General features: G+C 45.6%; 1 protein-coding gene across 1 annotated transcript in view; it reads right to left on the bottom strand.

The window, feature by feature from the left end:
* ATP9A (ATPase phospholipid transporting 9A (putative)) overlaps positions 1 to 15,727 on the bottom strand; it is a 154,979-nt gene extending 139,252 nt beyond the window's left edge. The window contains exon 1 of the mRNA XM_004370233.2: positions 15,636 to 15,727. Coding sequence (XP_004370290.2) covers positions 15,636 to 15,679 — 44 coding nt within the window. The 5' untranslated portion in view covers positions 15,680 to 15,727. The remainder of the gene's footprint in view (positions 1 to 15,635) is intronic.
* Between the last annotated feature and the right edge of the window lie 855 nt (positions 15,728 to 16,582).

Below are 16,582 nucleotides of genomic sequence, written 5' to 3'. Positions count from 1 at the left end.
GACTGTGGGACATAAAGCGATACTTGTGAGGAGTATGCCACTCAGCTCAAGTAGATACAAGAGACTAAATGGGCAGCTTCTGTCTGGAGGTGAGATGGGAAGGCAGAGAGGGTTAGAAGCTGGTTGAATGGACATGGGGAATCAGGGCTGGAAAGGAGGAGTGTGCTGTCACAGTATGGGGAGAGCAATTAGAGTCACATAACAATGTACGTATAAATTTTTGTATGGGAAAATATTTTAAAAATTAAAATAAATAAATACATGTAAATGTAAAAAAAAAAAAAAAATGTAGCTGTAGAAGGCCATAGCCCAAATCCTAACTCTGGAATACGGAGTCATTAAGGCTTATACAAAGAGCCCTGGTGGCACAGTGGTTAAACACTTGGTTGGTAACCAGAAGATCCACAGTTCAAATTCACCTGCCACTCTGCAAGAGAAAGATATGGCAGTCTGCTTCCGTAAAGATTACAACCTTAGAAATCCTATGGGGCAGTTCTACTCTGTCCTATAGCTTTGCTATGAGTCGGAATCGACTTGACAGCAACAGATTTGGTTTTCGATTGTTGGAATAGCCATTCAATAAAGATACAGATGGGAAGGAATCATCCATAATTTAAATAATTCTAGCTATTGCACTTTTAACTTTTCTGTAACAGGAATCATTACTTTTCTATAACAGGAATTATTATTTTTTTTACGGGAAAAAAATAAAACTAGTATTTAAATATCCCATGCCAGGCCCCATCTTTGGGGAGAACTCTCGGGCAGTGTTCTCAGGCTGAGTACATCATATCCTTCCTGAGCCCCACCGGCCCTCTCCAGAGCAGATGGTTGGGCTGAGCAGGGGTCCTTCTCTAGCCAAGACTTTGGTCCCGCAAGCCCCTCCTCCCATCACTTGGCACAAAACAGCCCACCACTACTCAAAAGGACATTAGTGACCATCTGATGAAGGCCCAGCCACCAGTTAATGTGATTGCTTGGAAACATTAGAAATCACAGTGACACGGCTGTTTTGATGAGGTCACTGAGTGCCAGGGAGGACGAAATGGGGCATCTTCAGCCAAGAAGCAGATATGGGATCAATTTGGGATCTGTAATGCAGGCGTCTGACGGGAAGCAAGTAGCTGCTTCTGTGGCGAATTTCTTGAAGTAATGGGCTATGGGAGGGAGGGAGGGAAAAAGGAGGGTCGAAAAGGCCCGGGTTTCCTTTTTTCTGTGTAATAGAGGGTCCAATCTCTCTCCTCATTCCGCCTCCAATATTTAACCCAAACCTTCCCTGACAGCCCACTGTGTGCCAGCCCCACTGCTCAGCCCCCTGATCAATCAGTAAGGCAAAGCCCTTAGGGTTATTAATATTTCAGAAGACAGCGAAGGGTGCTGGAGGCAGGCCGACCTGGTAGGAGCTGCAGAAGACTCTCATTTTTCACTCACTCACCCATCCACTGGCTCAGCAAATATCTGCTGAGCACCTACTACGTGCCAGTCTTTGTGGTAAGCTCAGGGGACATGTGAGAACAAGATAAACATGGGCACTGCTCTCAGGGAGCCTACCTTCTGCAGGTGGGCAGGTGGGGTGAGAAAGCAAACAAGAACACGTCATTCAGTGGGAGGTGGCTCCTTCAGAGTGGGTGGTCGGGGAAGGCCTCTGAAGAAGAGAAAACTGAGCTGAGATCTGTGAGACAGACAGGAGTAAGTCCATGAGCTGAGACCCAGGGCTAGTCATTGAACCCCTCAGTTGGGTGGTGCAAACGGTTAAGCGCTTGACTACTAGCCAAAAGGTGGGCAGTTCGAACCCACTCAAAGGCACCTTGGAAGAGAGCCCTGGCAATCTGTTTCCAAAACATCACAGCCTTAAAAACCCTATGGAGCACAGTTCTACTCTGATACACATGGCATTGCCATGAGTCAGAGTCAACTGGACAGTCGCTAACAACAAGCCTCGGTTTCCTGGAAAACAGAATAATGACAACACTCGCTTGGGGCCAAGTAAAGATGCCATAAGGCAATCCACTCAAAATACCTAGGGCGATGGTGATGGATCTAAGAAACCGAGAGAACTAATAACTGTAAAAATGGTCCAGGGGTGGCATGTGACCTCCTCTACCTTCACAAGGGGGAAGCAGATCAATAGCCTATGGCTGATTCCAGACACGCCTCCTCTCTCCGTCATCTTTACCAATTCTGACACCAACTGTGCCTCCCACAGCACTGTCTACTTCTCTGCTGGGTTCATCAATTCACTACAATGGTCACACAGAACTCACAGACAATACTCACAATTATGGGGTTTATGAGGGAAGTAATAGTTACAATTCAGGCTCAGGAACACTCAGGATACAGCTCTTCCAACGGGCATCAAGACATCCTCTCCTCAGCCATGCCTCAGGCAGGCTTCTCCCTGGGCCTCAGCCTCTCCTCTGCTCAGGCGAGTGTTACAAAGCTCTCTTAGCTCTGCCAATAAATGCCCGGAGGCACCCAACTCTGCCAGTAAGCCCCAGCCTAAAGGCACTCAGCTTTTTCGCTCCATGGGCCGGGAAGCCCAATGTGCTGTTTCCTGCAAACTCTCCTGCCACCACTTCTTCCCATCTTGTGTTACAGCTCTCTGTCTCCTGGTTCCTGGAGCGTCTCAGCCCAGGGATCCTGGGTCCGAAGGACGCACTCTGCTGTTGGCTCTCTTTCCTTGGTGGTGGTGAGATCCTTTCTTCCCGCCTCCAGGATGGCTCATTTTAAGCCAAGCAGGATGGCAAAACTGACCAATCCCTTTTGTGGGCCACAATTACCTTATTTGCACAGTCCTACCCAAACACTTGGGTGGGAGTTACAAGACCATGACGAGAAAGGCCACACAAATGCGATCCATCGGACTGCAATAACATTCTTAACAGACACATATTACGTGTCACTAGAATGTAAACTACAAGAAAGCAGGGATTTTTGTCTCCTAATGTTTACTGTGCCAGGGTCAGAGTAAATATTTATGAAGTAATGAATGATCGGATCAACAGTAGTTATTCTTCTTACTATCAATTTCTGTTAACTTGTTTGTGAATGGGTACACCTTTGCGATGTGGATACCCTTTCAAATAGCTGACAGTCCTTTTGTAATGTCCAAAAACCAAGCCTGAGGTTCTTACCTACTGGCTTTCTGCAGTGTAATGAGCGTAACCGTGGTGTGTCACTTTGCAGATCTGGTCTACCCGACACCACACCGGTGAGTTCTCAGGTCTAGATGCCTCTACCTCCCTCAAATTTCCTTCAGAAGGATAGCTTTCAGAACGAAATCATTATTTATACAAGGTCACTGAATTGTACGTGTTCTGCTGCGTATAGTCTCAACAACAAAAACAAAATAAATTATAATAAATCATAAAGAGGAATGCTTGCCCAAATTTATAGATATACACATTTTATAAAGTGAAAAAAAAAGAATTAACTTATAAAAAAACAGTGTACTGGTTAAGTAAACTAGGGGATGTCTACTCAAATAATATGTTGCCACTTAAAATATCATTTACAAAGTATGCCATGATGCAGAAAATGCCTTACCTTAAAATGCTAAGTGAAAAAAAAACTAGAAAATAAAAGCACATGTGCTACACTGTTATAATTTATAAAACAATGTACACACAGAAAGCGGGCAGGAAGAAAACGACACGTGCTAGAATACTAGTTACAACTGTGGTTGTCTTTGGTGGGAAAGTAACACCAAAACTTCCTGTATTAGTTTTCTCTGTTCTCCAGGGTGTCTTTAATAAGCATGCACACCTTTTACAATTAAAAGAAAAATACATATACTTTTTTTTACTGTTGCTCTTATAATGTGAAGTACCCAACCACAGAGCGCTTGGTCAGACTGTGGAACTTGGAGACCTGGAAAAGGCAAAGCCACTGTAATGTTACAATTTTTGCCAGGTTCAGGTTCAGTGTTATAATGACTTGGCTAACCTATATGTTTAAAGCAATCTCAGAGCTAGAAAGGGAAGTCTCTCTCAAATAAATCAATCACAAATTAAAAATAAATTTTTTGCGACAGCACTACACTCCCATCAGAATGCCTGAAAGGAAAGAAGACAGACAATGCCAAGTGTTGACGAGGGTGTGGAGCAGCTAGAACTCCCACTGCTGGGAGAAGTACAAACAAATTCAAACACTTCGGAAAACTGTGATTTTCTACTACAGCTAAACACACATACACCCGAGGGCCCAGCAAAGCCACAAAATATGAGTACTAAAAGATATGTTCAAGAACGTTCACAGCAGTATGTTCCACGATAGTCAAAACTGAAACAACCCAAATGTCCATCAAGAGGAGAAGGCATAAAGACATCATGAAATAGTCATACAATGAAGAGTATAAGGTAATTAGAATGAACAAACTGCCAGCACTTGTAACATGGTTGAACCTCACAAGTAACACCTATTACCGTCGAGTTGATTCTGACCCTATAGGACAGAGTAGAACGGCCCCATAGGATTTCCGAGGAGCAACTGGTGGACTCAAATTGCTGACCTTTTGGTTAGCAGCTGAGTGCTTAACCACTGTACCACCAAGGCTCCTGCATACATGGGGGCGAGGAATAAAGATCAATATGTAAACTCACTCTAAAACCAGACAATATGTTTCTGAAGAACTTAGTTACTGGGATAATTTGAAGTTTCTAGAATTTTCCTTCCTGTCACATCATTTCTGCTAACAATCAGTCCCCACCAGGGATCAAGGGACTATACTCATATTTCTCTCCAAATCACTGAAGCCTTGAAAACCCCTAATTCCTCCCCTCCCATCAAAAATCATCTACTGCAGACGGACATTGCAGAAAAACTCAAACAGGAGAGGGCAGACAGGTAGCAATAAGCATTTTGCTGCATAAGTTCAAATTCAAATGAGTCTTCAAAAAGTTTTAATTGCTTAAGTGACACTGAGTCTCTGTTAAAGGCAATGAAAACACCTGGAAACCCTGGTGGCACAGTGGTTAAGAGGTTGACTGCTAATCAACAGGTCAGCAATTCGAATCCACTAGCTGCTCCTTGGAAACCCTATGGGGAGTTCTGCTCTGTCCTATAGGGTCACTATGAGTCAAAATCAACTTGACGGCAATGGGCTTTTTATTTTTATTTTCACCAGGGGCAGGAGGGAGAAGGAAAGTGGGAGTCATCGTTTAGCAAGCATTGAGGATCTGTTAATGATGACAGAGAATTTGACAAAGGATACTACTGGTAGTTAGACAACAGGATGAGTGTAATGGGTATCACCGAATTACACGTGTAAAAAATGCTGAATTGGTAAATCTCGTGTTACAGATCTTTTTACCACAATTTTAAAAAGTGATTGAATACAAAATAAAATATTTGGAAAAGCAAAGCAGTGATAGCTGCACAACGTGGTGAATGAGATTATGTCACTGAATTGTGGACGTAAAAAAGGTGGAAATGGCAGCTGTTCTGCTACATATATTTTTATCACATTTTAAAAAATTTAATGAGTCTTTGTCATTCTAAATCAAAACAACTCTAAAAGGAAAAATCTCTGTTCCTCAGTTTCATCATCTGTAAAATAGGGTTACTGGGAGGATTAAATGGGATGATCCACATAAAACGCTCAGCGCAGTGCCTGGCACCTACGAAGCGTGGGATAGTGGCCATTGTTACCATTCTCATCCAATACATCTAGCACAATGTAAATGACAAGAATCAACAATCAGCCATAGGAAGCACAATCTGGAAATGAGACTACCATAAACCCTTTAAGCAAAAGAAAACATCTGGGGACAGTGCCACCGCCCCACAGAGCATAGGGGATACGTTTTATATTTCTCCTAAAAAGAGAGAGCAGCTCAGCTCCAGCTCAAGGGACTTTGCAGCCGTGAGCTCACAGAGAACTCTCAAGTCTGGACTGCCTACATAAAACTGCCAAAAAACTCATTTACATCAGTTTAAAATAAAAGTTTACTAACAACATTAAGAGACCCCACTCCTGGCAAAATGAGATGCTTCCCAGATGCTCTCTTCCAACAACTGAGGGCTCCCTTCTTTACTAAATCAGAAAGCTGAACTCAGCTGTCAAGAACAATAGTCCAAACACGAATTTCTTGCTCAACAGGTTGTCTTTGGGTTTTTTTTTTTTTTAACGAGGATGAGGCATCTCAAAAGGACAATATAAGCTGTGGCCACTCACAGTGAACTCATTCAGTCCCTTAGTCTAGTGTCTCAACCAGGGAAGATTCTGCCCCCAGGGGCCATCTCGCAATGTCGAAAGACATTTTTGATCATCACAACTGGGGGGCAGGAGAGGCTTGCTATCGGCATCTAGGGAGTAAAGGCCAGGAATGCTGTTAAGCATCCTACAAGGCACAGGACAGCCCCTCACAGCAGAGAATCATCCAGTCCCAAGTATCAACAAGGAGCCCTGGTGGTCCATTGGTTAAGTGCTCAGCTGCTAACTGAAAGGTTAGTGGTTCGAACCTACCCAGAGGCTCCATGGGATAAAGACCTGGCGATCTGCTCCTGTAAAGATTGCAGCCTAGGAAACCCTATGGGGCAGAACTCTTCTGTCACATGGGGTCACTACCGGTCAATAACTGACTCAACAGCACCTAACAATAACAACATATCAACAGTGCCTGAAGTCTAATCTGACCAAGCCCAACTTCATCTTGTGTCACAGCAGTCTGCCCAGTGGAGGGTGGGAGATCCTGCCCAGGCCCTGTTTTTTGAGGGGACACTGTTCACAGGACAAGTGTCTTCCTTGGAGACAGCAGTCATCTCCATAATTTCACTGTCCAACTCCATGGGGACAAACGGGCTTTTCCTAGGCACTGGGCGGACGCAGAGATCTCAGAGGAAGCCGGACACCCAGCCAGCCCACATTTCCAACCCAACGAGAAGACTATCTGTGAACGCTAGAGTCCTTCTCCCAGCAGAAACCTCCACAGTGCCCCTTTCAACTGTCCCCTCCCAGAATTCCCTCAAACTGTTTAAACAAAGATAAAAGCAACATTAAGATCCCCAATCAACCTGGTAAGCTAACCATTGTTTAAAATCAGGTTTTTCACGGATAACTTCACAAAATATAATAAATTGTTTTATTATTTGCCCAACTGGATGATCTCATTTATTTTCCCTGGCAGGAAATGACTGACAGATCCATTTTAGTAGAGCCCGTTGCTTCCTGAATGCCAGTCATCCTTGGGGCACAGCTACAAGCCTCATGAACTATTATTTACAGCACACTTTCCTTTAAATTGACTTCCTGATTTTTACTTAAATGTATTCTGGAAAGAAACTTTCTATCACCACTATAAAGAGAAAACAACCTTGAAAACATTATGCTGAGTGAAATAAGTCAAATACAAAAGGATAAATGTTATGTGAAATATCTAGAATCGGCAAATGCGTAGGGACAAAAGTAGATCAGTAAGTGACCAGGGGCTGGAAGGAGGGGCAAATGGAGAGTCAGAGAGAGAAAACAAGTATCACTTGGCACAAATATAAAGAACCAAAAAATAATTGCTTAACATTTTAAGTGTTTGGCCGTGAGTCACTTAAAACGATCTTTGGTGACGTTTCCTGCAGGCCAACCTTTACGTACACATACCGATATTTCAAATACACACTAGTAAGAAAAGAGACACTAGTTAATAAAATCAGCACCACGTTTAACTCTGTAGGTAAAAGTTGTTGACAAAAAACATAACTAGTCTTTTTTTTCCCACATTAAACCATTCACTTTCTACTTAAGCAGTGAAGGTAGCGGCCTGGCACATCCACTTCCAAAGGCCATCAAGTACAGCTGGCCCCATGCCCTTTCATCATTTGCATCTGGGCAAAGATATTAAAAGAGCTTTCTGTCGTGAAAAGTAATAGCCAAAGGCCTATTGGCTACTTTTCAATGCCTTGCTTCCTGCTTCCAACGTGTCCCCTGCACTGCTGACAAAGGAGAAGCCAAAGGTCAAATGGACACCCTCTCCTGGGGACTGGTACGCAGGTCTCCCAGTGCTGGCCAGATTGAATGTAGATATGAGACTGTTCTCAGGAAACTCCCGGCAAGTGTGGCTCCTGTGTCCCTGCTCTACCCTTCAGAGTCCCTCTCTCAGTTTGTAATCACACATCCCGTGTCATTGCCTGCCAACGTCACGTGGGCAGGACCACCCGGTATGATTTTGGTCCACGCAGGGCAGCATCCAGGGCAGGGACATAGTTGGAAATGGATGAATGTGTGAGTGCAGCTGGGCTGGCCGGAGAGGACAAGGGGGTACCTCCTAATAGGCAGCTGCCAGGGCTTATCTGACTGTTCTCATCCAGGGGGGAGCAAACAACTGCTTATGCAAACCTTCATTCCACCACCAGAGAGAGGGAAAGGTGTGGGGTCCTGGATGTCACACCCACCAACACAACCCCCACAAGGACCATCCCTCAAACATACCCCTGTAGCTATATTCCTAATACTACCTCCATCATGTCAGAGGAAGGACAATTAATACACACACACACCCCTATGTACTATATTCTTAATACTACCCCCATAGTGTCAGGAGGGACAATTAACACACACATTCCTGTATCACTCACACACCCACCTTAAGGGGAAAAAAAACCACCAACCATTACCGTCGAGTCAATTCCGACTCAAAGCGACCCTATATACTATATACCTGATACTATATACCTATGTACTATATACCCTAGTATACCTGGTGGCGTAGTGGTTAAGAGTTCTGCTGCTAACCAAAACGTCGGCATTTCGAATCCATCAGGAGCTCCTTGGAAACCCTATGGGGCGGTTCTGTTCTGTCCTATAGTGTAGCTATGAGTCGGAATTGACTCGATGGCAACAGGTTTGGTTTTTTTAATATACTATATGGAGCCCTGGTGGCACAGTGGTTAAGAACTATGGCTGCTAACCAAAAAGTCGGCAGTTTGAATCCACCAGGTGCTCCTTGGAAATCCTATGGGGCAGTTCTACTCTGTCCTATAGGGTCACTGTGAGTCAGAATCAACTTGATGGCAACAGGTTTGATTTTTTGGTTTTTATATACTATATACCTAATACTACCTGCACCGTGTCAAAAAAAAAAGGGCATTTTAGCACTACAAACTAGAAGTGACACCTTCAATAAAAAAGTTCAGACCTTTAAATTACATAAAATGTATCTATATGAAGAACTCCCTATGTTGTCATTATTTTTTTTAGTTCACATAAACCATAAGAACTGAATCACTGATGGATGCTGGTGGCCTGCCGCGGCCCTGTACCTGGAGGCTCAGCAATTGCAGGAGCATTTCTGTGGGGTCTGAGATAGCTTCGACCGGAGTCAAGTTCTCTATGGCCATTTTCTGGCCAGAGTTCTTCCTCAACTAGAGCCTCTACAAAGTTCTACAAAGAGGATTTAGTGTCACCCAGCCTAGAAACCTACTTGAAGCCCAGTCTTACCCTCCAGACTGAGAACAACAACCCCGTTCTCCCAGGGTTTATATGCTAGCCTGACAACACAGGCACTCTTACCACGTCCCCATTTTACAAAAGAGGACGCTGAGGCATCCTGGAGATAAGGTACTACATTCCAAAACTCACTGCCATCGAGTTGGTTACTCCTAGCGACCCCATAGGGTTTCCAAGGCTGTAAATCTCTACAGAAGCAGAACACCACATCTTTCTCCCGAGGAGAGGCTGGTGGGTTCAAACGGCCAAACTTTCGGTTAGCAGTCAAGTGCTTTAACCGCTGCACCACAAGGGCCCCACATTAGACAGGTAATAAAATGGCAAAACTAGTATATCAACTTAGGTCTGATCTGAACTCTTAATCACAAGGCAACCAAGCCGGCATCCTGCCCTGGGTACCGAAAATTATAGTCTAGCATATTCCTGTCCTTTTTGTTTCTTTTTCTTAATACAGCATTTTGAAAAATGCAATATTTTATAAACAACTGCCACTCCCACATTTTTTGTCCTGCAGCCACTCTGCAAAAAAAGAAGAATTGTTATGGGGGGATAAACAAATGATTAAACAGAAAAACAGCATCGTGGGGGCAGAGCTGCTCAAACGCCCTCCAGCTGGCAGCCCTGGATGCTCGTGAAGGAGACCCTGGGCCACAGCTCCTAATGTGGAGTCAGACTCCTCTGAGATCTAATTCATTTCTGCTGTTCATTTGCGACCTTGACTAATTGTTTAACCTTTCTGAGCCTCGGTTTCCTTATCAGTAAAAAAAGGATGTAAAAATACCAACATCAAAGGATTGTCGTGCAGTGTGAATGGGAAAACACTAATTCAGGGCCAAAACACTGAAGATCTAAGTATTAGCGTTTATCCTCAGTGGTCAGGTAAGGAGGCAGTCACCCATGTGATTTAAATTCCCTGCTCTCAAGCAAAGTGTCAGCATGAGCCTTGAGATGCCTCTGCTGCATCAACCAAGCAAGTGGCTCCTTGTCTGGGCCCCACCCGCCTCCATGGGATATAAAGGCTGGTGCGAGAATCCCATCCCAAGGTCCACAGTACACGCCCGTCTGCATTCATTTTCTGCTACCGCAGTAATAAATTATCACAAACTTGGTGGCGTAAAACAACACAAATTTATTCTCTTACAGTTCTGGAGGTTTGGAGTTCAGAATGGGTCTCACAGGGCTAAAATCAAGGTGTCGGCAAAGCTGCGTTCCTTCTGGAGGCTCCAGGGGAGAATCCCTTTCCTTGCCTTTCCCGACTTCTGCAGGCTGCCTGCATTCCTTGGCTCATGGTCCCTTCTTCCATCTTTAAGCAAGCAACATAGCATATTCTAATGTCTGCCCTATGACCCCTGCTACTATCGTTATATCTCCTTCCCTCACTCTAACCCTCTTCCCTCCTCCTTATAATAAGTTTCCTTGTGATTACATGGAGCCCACCTAGATAACCCAAGATAATCTCCCCATCTCAAAACTCTCCATTTAAATCGTATCTACAAAATCCCTTTTGCCATGTAAGAACAAATTCACACATTCCGGGGAGTAGGACACGGACAATTTTGAGAACCACTATTCAGCCAACCAAACCATCCATGCTGTAATCTCTGGAACAATCTAGACTTCATATTATTTGATTCTTTTCCATTGAATACATGGCTTCTTCCATCGTTATTAGTGTATCTTTTTAAGATTTTCACATAAACCCACCAAAAAACAAAACTCCACTGTAATATGGCTCTCATATTTCAAGATGAAAATTAACACATGCTCACCCACCACCTGACACCCCTCACCGCAGAGAAAGAGAAAAGAGGGACTGAGGGGGCCCAGGTTTGTCTTTGCTTTGCCTGCAAGCATCCGTTCCCTCCTCCTGGCACCACCTCCCCTCCCCGGGTTCCTCAGGCATCCACCCCTCCACAGCTCTCCAAGCACGTGGTAGAGACGTGCAGACTTGGTTCCATAGACCCATGACAATTCTGCGCCAGGGAGATGTGATCAGATTAGGTAAGTGGCAGCTGGAGCACGTATGACAGACTTCTGCCTGAATCATCAAGAAAAGCTTCTCCTCTCTCGACTCCTAGGGCAGACATTTTACTATCCTTCTTTAATAAATCTGGAGATCAGCTTCAGTTGTTCTTTCTCTCAAAAAGGTGCCAGGTGCCTGGCCCTGTATAATGGTGCCAGACCCTGTGTCATGGTGATTCAGATGTCACTGTCCCAAACCACATGGTGCTCCCCGTCACACACATGTTGAACTGCTGCTGCGCAAGAAAGGAGAGGGCTGGGTGCTCTGAGAGGCTCCAAGAGTGGGATGTGATCTCTAGTCAGGAACGTCCCAGAGGAGGTTTAATGGAAAACTGAGCATTAAATGGGTAAAGGGGGAAAGGAAGGGTGTTCAGGCAGAGAGCAGCACACGCAAAGGCCCTGCATCAGGAGGGAGCCTGGGAGGAGGAGACACTAAGCTGAGGGCATGTGGCTGGACGAGGGAGGGGCCAGAGTATGTGACAATGAGGACGGAAGCAGGCAGGAGCTGGAGCAGTGCCGCCAACAGAACTTTCTGTGATGATGGAAATGTTCTGCATCTACACTGCCCAATAGTCACAACTGGTCACATGTGGACACCAGCCCTGAAACATGGCTAGTGCCACCAAGGAAATGAGTTTTTAATTTTATTTCACTTTAATTATGTTACATTTGAATTTAAATAGCCATGTGGGGATACTGGCCACCATACTGGTCAGCACAGGGCCAGGGCGCTCATGACGATGGGAAGCCACTGGTGGGTCTTAAGTAGCAAATTTTCATGGTCAGATCAACATCTGGCTACATCTGCTCTGGGCACAAGGTGGAGACCCATTGGTCGGTCAATAGCATGAATGCAATAAGACAAGTGATGATGACAATGATGACCGCTGTGGTCGCAGTGCTGAGGAAATGTGGGCAGATTACAGAAAGAGTCAGGAGGCAAAACGAACAGATCTTGGTGACGGATTAGCAATGGGAGGTGAGGGAGAAAGTGACATCTGGGATGAAGTCTGAGTTTCAAGATTCTGCCACTAAACAGATGGGACTCCCTTTCTCTGAGCTGAGCAACCTTGGAGGAAGACCAGGATCATTGTGGGGCCAAGACCAGGAGTTTAGTTTTTGCCAGGTTGAGAGGAAAAGTCAGGAGGACAGAAATGTTCTGGTCCCTGGTCACTGACGCCATGGACGTGGATGAGCTCACCCATGGAGGGAGCAGAGAACGGAACGGAGGGGTAGGGGACCTATAGCCAAATACTGAGCAACTCCAACATTTAATGTCTGGAAAGAGGAAGATGACGGAGGAGAATCCACAGTGCTGTCATAGAAGATTCAGGAAAGACTGACAAAGAGGGTCCCAAAAACTCATGGTAGACAAGAGAAAGGAAAACATATGTCCACACAGTCTACACAAAGACTTGTGAATGTTCACAGCATTGTTATTTAAAACAAAAGGTAGAAACAATCCAAATTCCACCATGGTGAATGGATGAACAAAATGTGGTACATCTAGACACTGGAATTCTACTGAACAGTAAAAAGGAACTTCAACATTATCTAAGTGAAAGAAGCCAGACACAAAAGGCCACATATTGTATGATGACATTTATATGAAACATTCAGCAAAAGCACACCTATAGACACAGAAAGCAGATGATTGACTGCCTGGGGACGGGATGAGAGCAGGGATTAACTGCAAAGAGGCATGAGGGAACTTTCTGGGGTGATAGAAATGTTTGAAAATAGGATTGTGGTAACGGTTGCACAACTATAAATGTACTTAAAAAAATCAATGAGCTGTACACTTACAGTGGATGTATTTTATGGCACATAAATTATACCTCAATTAAGCTTTTTTTTTTAAAAAAAGTGGTGGAATGAATATATACCTAAATATTCAGCTTTTCTTTCTCAACCCAGTTCATAACCAAAAGTTCCTAGTTCCCCAAGTCCAAATAAAGTAAACATCAAAGCATCCTTCTTCAACCCAGAATTATTACTTAGACTAGGCTAAGTCTCAGGTCAGCCAGAGCCCAAGCTCCCAGCCCTTTCTACAAGATCACACATCATACGTCACCTGATGGAACACATTATATACCTACACATTTTCCCGAATTTCATCAAGAGCAAGCTGTGAAGTTCATGGTATTTCTAACTTCGCACCACCAAAGCCCACCTCCTCTCAAAGGGGCACTCTTAAGACAACCCCAATAGCAAACCTCATGGTAAGATCTAACTATTAGCCCCCAGTAAACACCTAAGGCTAATTAAGCACTTACTGTTCTAATCCTTTTCATGGATTAACCCTCAAAACAACTCTACTAGGTAGGTATAATTATTGTTTTATTCCCATTTACAGATGAAGAATCTGAGACCCAGAGAGGTAAAGTAATTTTCTCAAGGTCACAAAGCTAGTAAATGCTGAAGCCAGGGCGTGGACCCAGCTTCTTGACTCCTGAGTCTCTGGCACTTCACCAGAAGCAAAACCCCATTCAGCCAGAAGCAAAGCACATGACGTCAGAAGACAGTTTCCGGCAATGTAGGGCAAATGTCATGTTTCCTAACTAAACCATTTCAATGGTTTTCTCAACATCAGGGATGTGGTAACTTTCTCAAGGGCTCTGGGGCCACCGGCTTTCTCCAAGCAGTGAGCTGCACGCCTTGGCAATATATGCTGAGTGACCCCAGAGTTCGTTACACTCTGTCCCCTGGGACACACAGCAACTAGGATTTGGGTTTTTTAATCACAAAACCCTCCAGCCATCTGTGGCCTCATTGCCAAGAGCCATTGGGTGGGATGAGCAGCTGGGGGCTCTCACTAACTAGTTCTATGACTTTGAATAAATGATTTAACATCATTGAGTCTTAGCTTCCCTATCTGTAAAACAGGGGAAATAAACCCCCAAAACTCATACGGTCATTGTAGGGATGAAATAGGACTATTTATCTCAAGCGCCCAGCAGAGAGCCTGACTCACCACATGTGAGTTTCTTCTCCCTTTTTTGTTAGATACAGTTGAGTCGGCCTCATGTATAAGACTGAAACAGTGCCGGGTCCTGCCTCATCCTCACAATGGCTGGTATGTTTGAGCCCATTGTTGCAGCTACTGTGTCAATCCACCTCATTGAGGGTTTCCCTCATTTTCACTGACCCTCTACCAAACAGGATGTCCCTTTGTAGGGACTGGTCCATAATTATGGTTCGGGAAGCCCTGCCATCTCTCTGTGCATCTAAACGTGTTTTCAAACACCAGGATTCCCACCTCGATGTTGCTACTCCTAAAAATGAAGACTGAATACAACATATATGCGAATGTCTTGGATCTGAATCTGTGTCACTGGTTAGGAAATAAATCGGCTCCAAAGCTGACAAACCCAAGACGGGGGTGTGACCGTCCATTCCAACCGAAACCCTACACTTTCTTAAATCTCTGCACCACTTCCTCTGCGCTAGCTTATTATTATTAGCCCTGTATATTTCTATCACGGTAATTATCACTTGTAAATAATTATTTGTGTTCTGTCTCTCACCCACTAAATTAGAGGTTCTCTATGATGACCGCACATTAAAATCATCTCCGGAGCTTTTAAAATATGTATCTTGACACCCAGACCCAACCCCCAAAGATATGTCATTGGTCCGGAAAGGGGCAGAGAGTGGTAGTTGTTTAAGCTCCTCAGGTGAATGTACTGCCAAGGTTGGGACCCCCCCCCCACACACACACACCTGTTGAGCAGGGCTTGTTTAATTCACCTTTGTATTCCTATCACCTGGCATGGCCCCTGCACACAGTAAGCATTTCATAATTGTTTGTGGCATGAATTAATAACTGCAGAACTTTAGTGTTCACGAATCATATGAATTCACTAACATATTTGTTGAGGGTGTACTATGTGCCAGGCACCATTCCAGGGAAAGAATTCAGGTTACCTGTCCCCATTCTTTAGCCCTGAGTAGTCAGGATTAAGACACAGGAGAAGAGCGAAGGAACAACCTTGAATTCACTCTCCCTTCTGCAGCTATTCCCTCTCTGAGCTCCCATCTCCTCCTCTGTATTAAACAACAACAGCGAACAGGACCGCCTCACCGAAGATTCAAGGAAGCCGGGGACAAAACCCCTAGAAAATGGCAGCTGGCATCATTCCTTTTTTTTTTTTTTTTTAAATCCCACTGATACCTGGTGAAGCCACTCTGGATTTCGCCATCCTCACCCCCTTGCATCTCCTGTTCCAAGAAACCGACGGGGCAGTAAGCGGCAGCCACCGGGAAGCGGCCAGAGAAGACGCTAAGGGGAAGGGCGGGTGGGAGGCGCAGGCCCCGCCCAGCTGTCGGTCTCACCCTTCAGTGGGCGTCAACCTCACCTGGGCAGTGTGTGAAAATGCACATCCCCAGGTCCCACCCTGCCCCTTAATAACTCTAATTGGTGGGTCTAAGGCGGGGCCAGGGAATCTGCATTTTAACCAGCTTCCTTCCTCCCAACCCTCACCCCCAGGTTAGTCTGTTGCTGGCGATGCCACAACGCCTCAAAGCCTCAACAGGTCACAGCCAGCCCCCGAAAAGGAAGATGACGGGGCGCAAAATACCCACCATTCCCTCTTCAAGTGAGGGCACACCCACGCCCCGGCTGCCCACAGTCTGCCGCTGGGGGGAGCGCACAGCAGGTGGCAGCGCCTACCCGCAGGCTCTTTCTCCCAAATGGCGGGGAGGGCCTGTCACCCATCGGCCCGCAGGCGCCCCTCCCACCCCGCTGGGCTGCTAGTTCGGGCCCTCTCAGTACCGGGTGGGGAAGGGCCACCCAGAGAGCAGGTGGTCCCGGTGCAGCGCCCCGAGGCGCTGATGGGGGATCCCGAGGCGGGTTTGCGGAGGAGGCCGGCTCCCGTCCCCCCACCCCGATCAGCTAAGCATATCCGTGTCGAGCGGAGCTGGATTTGCTAGTGATCAAATCGACAAGGAGTAATCCCGAAACAATAAACGGCGCAGAGGTCGGGCTGACGCTAATTCTGCGCGCGTGTAAGCACCGCCGGAGCAGCCCGGCTTCCCGCGGTTCCTACGGGAAGGGGGCCGGGCGCCGAGCAGCCAGGCGCCGGGCCCGAAGGGTCGGGAGTGAACCCGGGCCGGCCGGGG

The sequence above is a fragment of the Trichechus manatus genome, unplaced genomic scaffold, assembly GCF_000243295.1.
Source record: "Trichechus manatus latirostris isolate Lorelei unplaced genomic scaffold, TriManLat1.0 scaffold00008, whole genome shotgun sequence".
NCBI classification, from domain to species: domain Eukaryota; kingdom Metazoa; phylum Chordata; class Mammalia; order Sirenia; family Trichechidae; genus Trichechus; species Trichechus manatus.
The sequence above is the reverse complement of the archived record's forward strand: the minus strand, read 5'-3'. Positions and strand labels throughout refer to the sequence as shown.